The following is an 11,932-nucleotide window of genomic DNA, read 5'->3' on the forward strand; positions in this document are numbered from 1 at the left end:
AAATTTTAGGACCAAACTAAAAATGTCCCAAAAATGTCTATTTTCGGCGTCTTCCTCTCTCCGTTCCATCGCCTCTCCCTCTCGATCCGAATTCCTACGCTGAAGATCGATCTCTGTCGTTGTCGTCGTGTGTATTCCTCGTTTAGTCTTCTCGACTGACGTCTGCTCGAACTGCTACTAGGGCGATTTAGGGTTTGGTCGAGTGCTAGGACGATGACGCAGAGCGGGAAGTTGATGCCAAATCTCGACCAGAACAGCACCAAGCTCCACAACCTTACCGTACTCCAGCGGGTCGATTCCTTCGTGGAGGAAATCCTCATGACCGCTGCCCACGTCACCGTCTACGAGTTCAACATCGAGCTCAACCAGTGGGTGCGTCTCGACTGGAAAATTTCGTTCTTTTTTGTTTGGTTATTTTGGACGGCCTTCGGTTGGTTTGTCTTATTTGATCTAGGTTTCTTTTTATTTGTTTCCCTCAGAGCCGTAAAGACGTGGAAGGATCCTTATTCGTTGTCAAGAGGTAGTTCGGAATCTCGCTTCTCGGGCATTCAATGTTGTTTAAAAAAAAATCACCTTTATGTTCGAATTTGAAGTGTCCGCGAATCACTTTTGCCTTTTTCTTATTCTTTTCATTCTGACACAGTGACACTTCGGTTGATAATGATTGACAGATAGGATTTAGTGATATCTAGATTTCCCTTGTTCGCGTTCCTGTCTCTGGAGAATTTGCATGGACCAGTAGGTTGTGACTTGTGCCTTTCAAGTGATGACTTTTGAGTGCGATCGCTTTCATTTGTTGATTTTTATTATTATTTCCTTAACAATTGCTGTAGCTGGTATTTGGTTGGATTATGAATTTTCTTGATTCTCTTATTGCCAATTATTAAGCACAAAACAAATGATTGTATTCGTGCAGGAATGCACAGCCCAGATTTCAGTTCATCGTGATGAACAGACGTAATACAGGTGAGAAATCAGTCCATGTTAAAGTTGAGAAGTTATAGTATTTTCTGACATTTCTTATTACCAATTATTTAGTTTCTACATGGTTGCAGTCGCATAAACTAAAAGTAGTGAAAAATTATTTCTCTAGAGTGGGAATACTATGGAATCATGCATAAAAATTATAGCTTGTTGTAGTTTAGGGAAGCAGGAATTCACCAACTTGTTTCTTCATATCTCTGAAATCCTATTCTTGAAAGAGGCTAAGGAAAGGAGATGGATACAATGACATAGAGACAAGAAGATTGGGTTTTTCCTACTATTGAAATGGGTATAATGTCTTAAACAAGGTCATATTAGGTTTCCTTTTATTCTGTTAAGTTCTTTTTTACCTTTTCCCTAACCCAAACATTTATATTATGGCAATATAAAACCTTTTTTTAGTTCCTTCCTTACCCAAACACTTCTAACCCTAATTTATTTAACTTGCAAAATTATAGGAGCTGGTTATCTTTTATGTATGTATATATATTACCTAGAATGATGTCAATTTATCCTTTTATGATAATGCCAGTATATATCATATTATATATGAACTTCAGTCAGAAGGTTCATCATTCTTATGTTGCTTCTTCGATTAGCAGATAATCTAGTTGAGAATCTTTTGGGAGATTTTGAGTATGAAGTTCAGGTTCCATATCTTTTATACCGAAATGCTGCTCAAGAAGTCAATGGCATTTGGTTTTATAATTCACCTGATTGTGAAGCAGTGGCAAATCTTTTTCTCAGGTACTAATTTGATTTTTTTTTTCAAGGTGCTGCTAAAGTGATTTCTGATATGACATTTTGCTATTCATCATTTCTGTAAGAATATTCTTGTTTATTCCATTATATCTTAACGCTTAAAGGACTTAAAGCTGGTTATTGCCAAAAGAAAGAAAAAAATTTGTAATTCATAACTAGCCATTCTGGTTCATATGATAAGATTCAGGACAAATGAGGAATCTAGAATCTTATAATGTCTCTTCTTTATGATTGCATCCCTATTTTTTTAAGAGAATAAAGATTCAGGACCTCCTCTGCATTTATTTTTTGCGCTCTTTGGCTTGCTATGCATTTGATGGTGAATGTGGTGACTATGATGAATGTTTAGGCAATGTTATTGGAGTATCACTGTTTTCTTGATTGATTGGCAAATTCAGCGTACACATATGCGCGCATATGGAATATAGCATATGCAATTAGTTTCAGTATATGGGACGAAATGATCTATGCACCCACATATGTAGTCTATGTAGGCATACATGCAGCCAATGTAGCCATGTTCATGTTTGAACCAGTTTGGTCTGAAGCAAATCAAATAAATAACCCTAGTTATCACTTTTCCTATTTTCTTGTCCAATTAATTTTGAAATTGTGAAATACATTTATAAATTAAATGACGCCTTACGATTATAATATTTGGTATCATTTGTAAGAATAGGTTATAGTCAGCAACAACATCATTAAAAGACATCAAGTTTATTATGTAGCACTTAATTGACAGTACGTCAAATGTTTTCCTGCAAAAGGAAGACGTGAAGGATCATTTGTTATGATGTATAAACATATGTCATTCCTATTCTATTAACTATGAATGGGGAAGATGTGAATGATCGTTTCTTATGATATACAAACATAGGTCATTCCTCATTGGCAGATTTCATGCATGGTTCCTTCTTTTTTTTTTGGTCCCGTCACTTCCTATGTATTACTTCACACATGAAGATGTGAATGATCATTTCTTATTATGTATGCTTATATGCCTTTCCTTCTCTGTTAGCTATAGTTTTGCTTTTGTACATGATTAATTAGTACTGGATATGCTATTCACTGTTACTCTTTCTCGATGTCCTTATTTGTGCTGCACTTCTAATTTCATTTATTATGATACATTATGCTGATACATTTTTTTTATCCAGGATACTAAATGCTTATTCTAAAGTGCCTCCAAAGCCTAAGGTAACTTCTAAAAGGTATTTCTCATATCATTCTGATCATGGTATACAAATTTTTAGTTGTCTATTTATCGGAGTGATACTAGTATTCTTTTGCAATGCATTCATCCCTTGTTTAACATTGGGCAGTTTCTTGTTTTATTTGGCTTCGCTTGGATTCCTAGGAAATGATGAATTATGGTCTTTTGTTTAGGCTCTTTTGAATAATGGACAATACCATGATTAGTATGGTTCTGAATTAGTTAATTACTTATGTTCATTTGAATGAGAATATTCACAGTGGATCTTAGCCCTGCTTCTACTTCATTCAGTGGTAGAAAAAATTCTCTGCGGCTGACCATGGGCCAACTTGTTACTTTCTCCTGCTGCTGGTTTAGATTGTCATCACTTACGATGCTCAGTTTTAGTGATCCACTGGTGTCTAAATCAACAAAATTTTTGTGCTTGCTAGTGTGGATTTCGTTTTAAATGAATAATAGGCGTGATTGCTGGTGAATTTTTTTTCATTAGCACTTTTGCTTAAATTTATGTCTTCTCTCCTTTTCACATGCTTGGATCATGGTAGATGATGATAACCTCCTCTCCTTTTGCCATTTGCTTTCATATATGATACACAGTACATGGTGATAGTGTTTTCTTGGCTGTTTCCATGAGCTTTTTCTTCTTGCAACAGTGAATTTGAAGAGCTTGAAGCTGTACCTACTTCATCAGTCATTGAAGGCCCTCTTGAGCCGACATCGGCTGCTACACCAACTCCCAATGTTGCTAATGAGACATTTGTGAAGTTCTTCAGTGTATGTTTTCTGCTTAATAGTTTCTTTCATCATATTGCCTATCAATTGCAACATTTTTTTTTTGAAATTCTTACTTGGTGTCTTCTGTTAACGTTTAACTGTTTTTCTGGATTTAAAATTTTCTTGAATAACTGTTTCTGACATAGAAATTATTATTTTTTATTTCTTCAGAACGCTGTAAATATCGAAAACGCATCAATTGCAGCAATTAGTGACCAGCCACCTCTTGCTTCTGTACCTGTTCCTGTAGCTACGCAAGCATCAAGCCTCACTCCACCTGTTTTACCAACTGTTCAGTCAGTTTCCGTTCCGTCAGTTCTCTCCACTCCCCAATTGCTGACTTTGGATAATCTTGAATCTAGCAATGGAATCAGCAGCCGCCCTACAAATCTGGTGAAACCTTCATTTTTCTCGCCTGCATCTGCACTGTTAATGCCTTCGGTACCATCCTCTGTTCCAGCAGCTCCTCTCCTCCATCCTCCGGTTACAATGCAGCAGCCATTTGGAACTCCACTACTACAACCCTTTCCACCGCCCACTCCATCTGCATCTCTTGCTCCTACTCAAAGCTTTGGACCAGTTATCACAAGAGACAAAGTCCGTGATGCGCTACTGAGGGTTGTTCAGGTAAATTTCTTCCCATTACATTTCTCATCATTTATTTTCATTTTATTCTTTGATCACGATCACACACGAAATGGACTGCTTTCCTGTAAATGTCTATGGAGCCTTGTTCTTATATCATTTATTCAATTAGAGTAAGTGATGAACTAAAATCTTACCTCCAAAGAGTATGAACTAATATCTTTTTATTATTATTATCATTTTTTTTTACAGAATGATGATTTCATTGACATTGTATATCGGGAGCTCCTAAATGCACATTCTTCATTACAAACAAGACAGTAGCAGATGGTATTAAGGTCGATATCGTTGCTGATGGTGCAGCTTTACCTGTTGAGCTATTGCAACAACAAAAAAAAATAGTGCCAGCCGATGAGAAGGACATGGAGCTTTTGTTTATATTGTCAGTCGGGTTGTATATGAATGGGAATTATTTCGCTTTTACTCTTGGTCTGTCATTGATATTTAGCAGGAATTAATGGAACGTGTTCTCATTTCTGCTCCCTGATCTCTCAGCAGCAGCCACCAAAACAAGGCAATAGGAAACTTTACAGCTGTTCGACAAGGAAAGTGCGTGTAGCTTTCTGCCATCAAACCGTGCGAATCAGATGTAAAGATTCGCTATTGGATGGTTATTCGGTCCGAACAATGATCTGGTGCAGCGGGTGACTGAGCACTGCTTGCTGCTGTCTGAATCTGAGTAAAAGCAAGCCTAGGGACCAACTTGGGTCGGAGATTTCTACTTGGCACTTTATAGGCTTTGTAAGGTACGAGAACGACGTTCCCTTGTCAAAGTGTACGACTGGACAGTCCCTTTGACCTTGCCCAACTTGGTCATGGAATGGTAGATTTTTTGTTGTGGAAAGTGAGGGTCTCTCACTGGCGAAGCGTGAACGATGATAAGGATTTGCTAGAGAAAAGAAAGGAAAAAAAAAAGGTCGTCGGCTTGTCTAGGAGGTCATCGAGCTCATGAGAGCACCATGCTCGAGAGGAGTGAGCAGGATTCCTAGCTACGTCGTGAATTTACTCTCGTCTATGCGAGGGATTCGCAAGATGGCCACGGCGGCTGCAGCCTGCAATTCACGACCAGCCGACGCTCGCAACCGTGATTCATGGCTAGACTAGAGCTCCCGGTCACGATTTGCAGCCACGCGGGGAGCTCACAGTTTCGAGTTTGCTGTTTACCTTATTGTTGGTTCCAGACTTCAGTTCATAGTCTTGTGTGAGAGAGAGAAAATTTCATGGATAAAAATTAAAATGACATCGTATTTTTTTTTCAATTAAAGTCGGATCAACGTTTCATTTCTAATTAAAATCGAATGGGTGTACAACTATCTAAAATATTTTTATATTATTTTATCATTAAATTATGTAGAAGTTTATAATTAATTTTTATAATTATAAATTTAAAATTAATTATTAATTTTTATATAATAAAATGATTAAATAATATTATTTAAAATAAAGTAAATATTATGAAATCTTCATCATTTGTAAATCAAAATGATATAAAATCATTGTAATAGAAATTAACAACTAACTTTTATAATTATAAAAACTAATTATGAGCTCCTGCGCGGCTGAATAATTAGGCATTATAAGAATATTTTGGACGGTTCAAATTAAATAAGATATTTATTTAATTTTATTAGAAATGAGATACTCGTACAATTAAATTGTAAATGAAGATGCCCATTTGATTTCTATCTAAATTTCATTACGTCTGATTTGGCAATAAATATATGTACGGATTCTAAACAAATGATTTAGAGTCCATTTGTAAATTATTTTTACAATAAGGAAACGACTACGGTATCTCGGCCCTTATGCAACTCACCTTCTTTCCTCGTCGATCATTCCAAATACATAGAGCTCGAAATTTCCCTTGCCGGTTATTGCTCCGTGGGCACAATGTTACAAATGAAAGCAATAGCAATACGATACATAAAAACTAAATTAATGATGCATGATCAAGTTTATCATCTTTATAAGGCTACAAAATTGAAATTGAATGTCAATGACAAAGGAAGACTAATCTGAATTAAATGCAAGAACTATTGATTCTTACTCATCGCCGAAAGGATTCTTACAATGTAGCGGAAGTCTTCTATAAGGATCAGATAACCATCCGTATCTGAGTCTCAATAGAGAAGAGTCCAAGGAAAAAGAAGATCAAAATCAAGATGTTCAAATTGAATGAATTCTTCTCTTCTTGTATCAAGCTCATCCTGCAAGGACCATCCACCATAAAACTCATAACCTGTTAACAATCCATTAATATTAATGAATCAGATTATTGGATCTACATATTAAATCCACATCCAATATCCAAACATCCTTTAATGCCACAAGTATTAAATCACTTAATTGATATTTAATTTTTTTAATGATAATTAGTTGTATATGTGTTAATTAAGTATAAGTCCACATCTTATGATGATTCAAAGTGGACTTGATTAAGTCCACCCATGTGGACTTAATCCTACAATAATCTCTTGAAGTCTTTCGATTGCCCACTCTTTCGTAGTACAATGACAACTTTAGCAACCTTGAGGCACGATGCGGTAGTAAGAGGTAAGAATAATCTTATATAACAAGAGTTCAAATATCACATTAGACATTTCAAATGTCGGTAAAGTTCAAACCACTAATGACATTGGAATGTCATGTTAAGACTCACCTACGCTTTTTCAAATTTATCTGATAGTTGATTTGTGAGATCCAAGTCATCCACCTAGAAAATTAATTTGATAATAAAAATTAAATATTATTATTATTAATAATAATATTATTATTATTATTAGGACAACTTTAGCAACTTCCGCGCACACATAGAAGCGCAGAGAGAGAGAGAGAGACAGAGGCAAAAAGGAGCTAACGAGTCTGTCGGCAACTAAATTTTCTCATGCCAACTCAGGTGCACTCAACCAACTCTTGGTCCACCTTTGTCGAAGTGCATCCACCTCAGGCGGCAAGCTCAACCACCTCTCGATCTATCTCGACTAAGTACATCTACCTCATACCGAAATGGTTCGAGCCAAGTTAATATAAGAGTATGCGAACACACACATGCGCACGTGCGCACAGACACACACACACTCCGGCATCTACAATAGCACGACAGAGTTTATAACAAGAACATGCAACCTAAATCTTGGTTTAGTGAGTATTCTCATAAAACAAAACCAGTAACAATTTCTTTCATACCAACAAATTAACCAAGATGAGAAGAAGCAAAACTCCGAATCAAAAAGCATTTTCTGATCCACTGCCACCCTTGTCTATCTATCATGCTCCTATCACTCTGGATCACATTTTTCATTTATTAAATCTTTATGAACTGTCCTCAAGATTCCCCTTCGCTTCCAATTAAAAGCCATGGTTAATGCCCACCAGTGCCACATTCTCTTCTCTTTTTCAGCAGACACAAGCTTGAATGCACTTAAACCAAGCTGCTGCGACCTCACCCTCACTTAACTCAGCTGCTCACAATTAACCCTCTCATGTCAATTCCATGAGCTCATCACTAGCTCTTCCTCACTGGCATTCCAGCAAGCAACATAACTCCTTCCTCATTAAGACACTATCCCGAGTCAAAGGGACTGCACCATGTCCTCTCTGTTGCTATTTCTCCTCCCCTCCAGATGCTGCTCATGCTTCCTCCTACGAAGAGCCATGAGCTTCAGGATTGCCCAATCCGTGGAGGCAGGCAAGTGTCAGCGGCCACCTTTACTTGGACTCAATAGTGAGCCAGCCATAGTAGTTGATTCTCCCTGCTCTGTGGGAAAAAGAAAAGAGAGGAGCATTTAAGCATGAGTGATCACAGCTCACAACCTCAAATCATGCAGCTATTTAATGTTCTTGAATGAGGAGGTTTAATACTTGTGTCACGTAGCGTATTCCAATTAAGTTGCCAAGAGTATCAAAGTTGGTTGATGTCCCCTTAAATGGCCTATCAATGCACACTTCAGATAAAAAAACACCTTTCTACCTCTCTTCTTTCAGTTAAATCAACTAACTCGGACTAGATTTGCTAACACTCTTACACCCAGTGTTTTTGAAACTTGACTCGGTTCAAACGGTTAAACCGATACTCAGAAGCCAAACTGGCCTTCTCCAAATCTAATGTATCAGATTTGTCATAATATCCACAATTCGTGTCGAAATCTAGCACCCGTTAACTTTAGCTTTAGTTCTGCCGTCTTTAAAGTACTTATTTGGCATCCACATCACATCATAATAGTTGTGGTCCTTCTTCATCTCCTTGGCTAAGGCTGATTTCGTAAATTATTTTTGCATCCATTAACTGCTCGACCATCCACCGTTAAAATGTTGATGTGACATCCATATCTTATCATGCCAATGTAGATTAAAATTTAGTTTACCTGATTGTGATACCTGGTAAAACCAACATAGGCAAAGGCTGTGCTAGTTAATCAATTAAGACACTATCTGTGATAAGGTCCTTTGGAATCTTTCACAAGCTTGCTCTTTAACTTTCACTAATTGAAATATCTAGAGGAGCCACCAAATCTTGTCAGCAGACACTATAAATCCAAGTGACAAAAACATTGTGGCCTTTGACTTTGATTTGGTTTCAACCTTCACAATAGCCTAACTTTTGCAGGGTGAAAGAGAACTACACAACTTGTGAAAGCTGGAGAGTAATGAAGCCCACAAGCCTTCCAGCTTTGGATCAATCAATGCCTTCTTAATTTCTGATGTCCGCATGCATGAACAAACACCAAACTGCTTATAAATACTGACTTAACTTACTAATACAGTAATGAGATGTGATCAAGTCAGAATCATTTGCATTGAGTATGAACCTTCAATGCTCTGCATTAATTTTTCCAGCTGTTGCTTCGCAGCTCAAATAAACAATAAAGTAAGTACATTGTTTAAGGAACTTGGAACTCTGTATTTGATCCATTGAAGTAAGTAGCTATTTTGGATATCAAAGAATAGTTTCAAGGATTTGAAAGATGCATGAATCTAGAACATAGTAGATGAGTTGCTGACACCTGACATGGAACACTAGGTTTGAGAAGTCAGGTTGAGTGTATCTCATTTTGGCCAAGAATTTTGAGTAGCGAGGTTTTGACGGTCGTGTTAGAACAGGAGTTGGTATCTAGAGTCAGTCCTCAAATTGGGTACTCATTCGCACAAGAAAGGGCCGACTCGATTGCCCTCATATCTAAGTAGGAGAATATTTCTCAGATTCAAGGGGATTCCTATTTGTGCCATTCGGAAGGAATTAGTAACTAGGAGAGCCCATGAATTGAGCACTCATGGCTAACTTAGTTATCCTCAGATCTAACTAGGAGAATCTCCTTCGGTCTGAAAGGATTCCTCCTATTCACACCATGATACCTCATCCACACCTGATGGACCAAAGTGTCCATTCTGATCACATCATAGGTCATTACTGTGATGTGCATCAGATCGTAACAAAATGCTTGAGGCCTACTCTTAGGGCAAATAAATAGCCGAACACTATCAGACGTGCACGGAACCTCGCATCAAGGGATGACACTGTTATGCATGCTCCTATTTGATTCTCACCTGTTCTAGAACTAGTGCTAACTGCATTAACATAATATGAATTGTGTACCTTGTGCCTTTTCAATTTGTAAGTTCGAATTGACTAACCAACACTCCAAGGTGATGGTGAAGGTGGGCATCCATTAGGTGGAAGAACTAGATGAATAATAGCTGATAAAAAATGTTGAAAGTTGAAATGAACTCAAAATTAGATGCCAAATACAAGAAGAATTTTATGATGATCTTTGCGTATGTAAGAACAGAAAGAATAGCCTAACCTTTGACCTTCATCTCATCTTTTGCCTTGCAATTCCTCATTCCTTGATTCATCCTCTAAATTTATAGTTCTCCTTTTCATAATCCTAAACCAGTATACAACAAACAAAACTCACAATAATAACCATAAAATTAAACTGAAGATGAGGGAAATGTATTATATATCCAATTCCTGCCTTGCCTAATCTTTAATTCACCTACAGTTTGATATAATTATCTTTTACATATTTTTGAAGAAATGGGTTACTTCTTTCAGAATTGGTGTATTACATAAATGTCATTAATAGAGAGATTGGATGTATGAACCAGACCAGACTGGCTGTAACTTTCATTAATTGGAAATAAATACCATTTATTCAAAAGTAGCAGTCATTTAATAGCTCAGTTACTAATATATATATGCATAAACAGTGCCCATTTATTCCCATTTACTCCATCAACTACGAAATATTCCATTTACTTTGACTTCCTACGAACTTCCACTACCCATGCATACAATTAAACCCCCTTCAAATAAAAGCTGAAACATCACATTCAAATTTTGAAAGAAAACTTGTCATTTAAACAAACAAAGAGCAACTCTGAAAACAAAGAACAAAGCCTGCGAACCTTAAATGCTTATTTATTATACACACTTGTGAATTAGTTTTACTGAATCCATCACAAGTCTGTTTGCTTAACCCTTTAACAACCCCCACTTAAACCCCTTTTAAGGTGCTAAGTGCAAAGTGGAATTCTGTCTAGTTCCTCAAGAACTGTACTTTAAAGACTGTTTATTTCAACAATGAATACATACCCAGGCTTTCCATTAAAGCATCCGCTGCACCTCTTCTTTCTTCTCCCTCCTACATCAAGAGCAGATGAACATAATTAAGGAGATGAAAAACAATAACTAAACAAGAGAGAGTGAGTGAGAAGGCAAGCAATTAACAGCCGCAATAAACAAGTTTCTGCTGTTGTATTAATGGAATCCCATCGCCCTTCCATTAATTCCCCCCTCTTCTTTATATAATGAAGCAGCAAGCCGCTTTTGTTGTCTCGCGCTGTGCTGAAGAACCAAGCGTCTCAAGGTTTGCCATTGCTCTCTCTTTGCTTGATCCTTGGCTTAGCCGGTGTTGGTTTATTGCTAATTCGTTGTTTTGGTGGCGATTAGGCGTTCATTAACCATGAGCCTGAACCGCGGCAAGAACCCGAAGCTGGAGGTGAAGGTGAACGTGGCCGGGAGGCAGCGGCGGGCGCGAGGGGGGCCCTCGACGCGCGCGCGCGGAGGACGACGAGGAAGCGTCGGTGTCGCCTCCGAGCTCGTGTGTGTCGTCGGAGGAGGGCGAGAGCAAGTCGCCGGAGGCGACAGCGTCGTCCCCGCCGATGATGCTCGCCGGCTGCCCGCACTGCCTCATGTACGTCATGCTCTCCGAGAAGGACCCCAAATGCCCCAAGTGCAAGAGCACGGTGCTCGTCGACTTCCACCGCGCCGGCAAGTCGTCCCGGGGGAGCTAGTGGCCGGCCGGCCGGCCGACGAGAGAGCGGGAATTCTATGGAAGGCTCCGATCTGTATGAAAGATGGATCGTGACGAATAAAAATGAAGTAGAGAGAGTGGACGGTCACGATTCATCCTTCATAGAAATCTTTAAAGCAGAGCCTTCTATAGAATTTTTGTTCTGGTTATAAATTTTGTGATACTGAAACGTATTCTTCTCCTCTAATCTCATATTTTAATCTTCTTTGGAGAAATTGATCTCTCTTAATTAGCTACG

At 38.1% G+C, this 11,932-nt stretch overlaps 1 protein-coding gene and 1 pseudogene across 1 annotated transcript; both read left to right on the top strand.

Moving 5' to 3' along the window:
- Window positions 1-57: 57 nt before the first annotated feature.
- On the top strand, window positions 58-4,865 carry LOC141824511 (mRNA-decapping enzyme-like protein). The gene is made up of 8 exons (XM_074711818.1): window positions 58-372; window positions 480-520; window positions 917-966; window positions 1,587-1,731; window positions 2,904-2,957; window positions 3,613-3,733; window positions 3,905-4,360; window positions 4,571-4,865. Exons 1-8 carry the CDS (start codon window positions 214-216, stop codon window positions 4,640-4,642), a joined length of 1,098 nt encoding a protein of 365 aa, XP_074567919.1. The 5' UTR covers window positions 58-213; the 3' UTR covers window positions 4,643-4,865.
- Window positions 4,866-11,188: 6,323 nt separating this feature from the next.
- LOC141822815 (protein GL2-INTERACTING REPRESSOR 2-like) lies at window positions 11,189-11,674 on the top strand (annotated as a pseudogene).
- The last annotated feature ends 258 nt before the right edge of the window (window positions 11,675-11,932 follow it).

Source organism: Curcuma longa, chromosome 3 (genome assembly GCF_044706935.1).
Source record: "Curcuma longa cultivar G26 ecotype Majalengka, Jawa Barat chromosome 3, ITB_CL_G26_1.1, whole genome shotgun sequence".
Lineage (NCBI taxonomy): Eukaryota > Viridiplantae > Streptophyta > Magnoliopsida > Zingiberales > Zingiberaceae > Curcuma > Curcuma longa.

Coding starts and splice junctions, on each gene's coding strand:
- LOC141824511 (XM_074711818.1), top strand. CDS start 214: ATGACGCAGAGCGGGAAGTTGATGCCAAATCTCGACCAGAACAGCACC. Junction 373..479: donor ACATCGAGCTCAACCAGTGG/GTGCGTCTCGAC, acceptor TGTTTCCCTCAG/AGCCGTAAAGACGTGGAAGG. Junction 2,958..3,612: donor CCTAAGGTAACTTCTAAAAG/GTATTTCTCATA, acceptor TTCTTGCAACAG/TGAATTTGAAGAGCTTGAAG.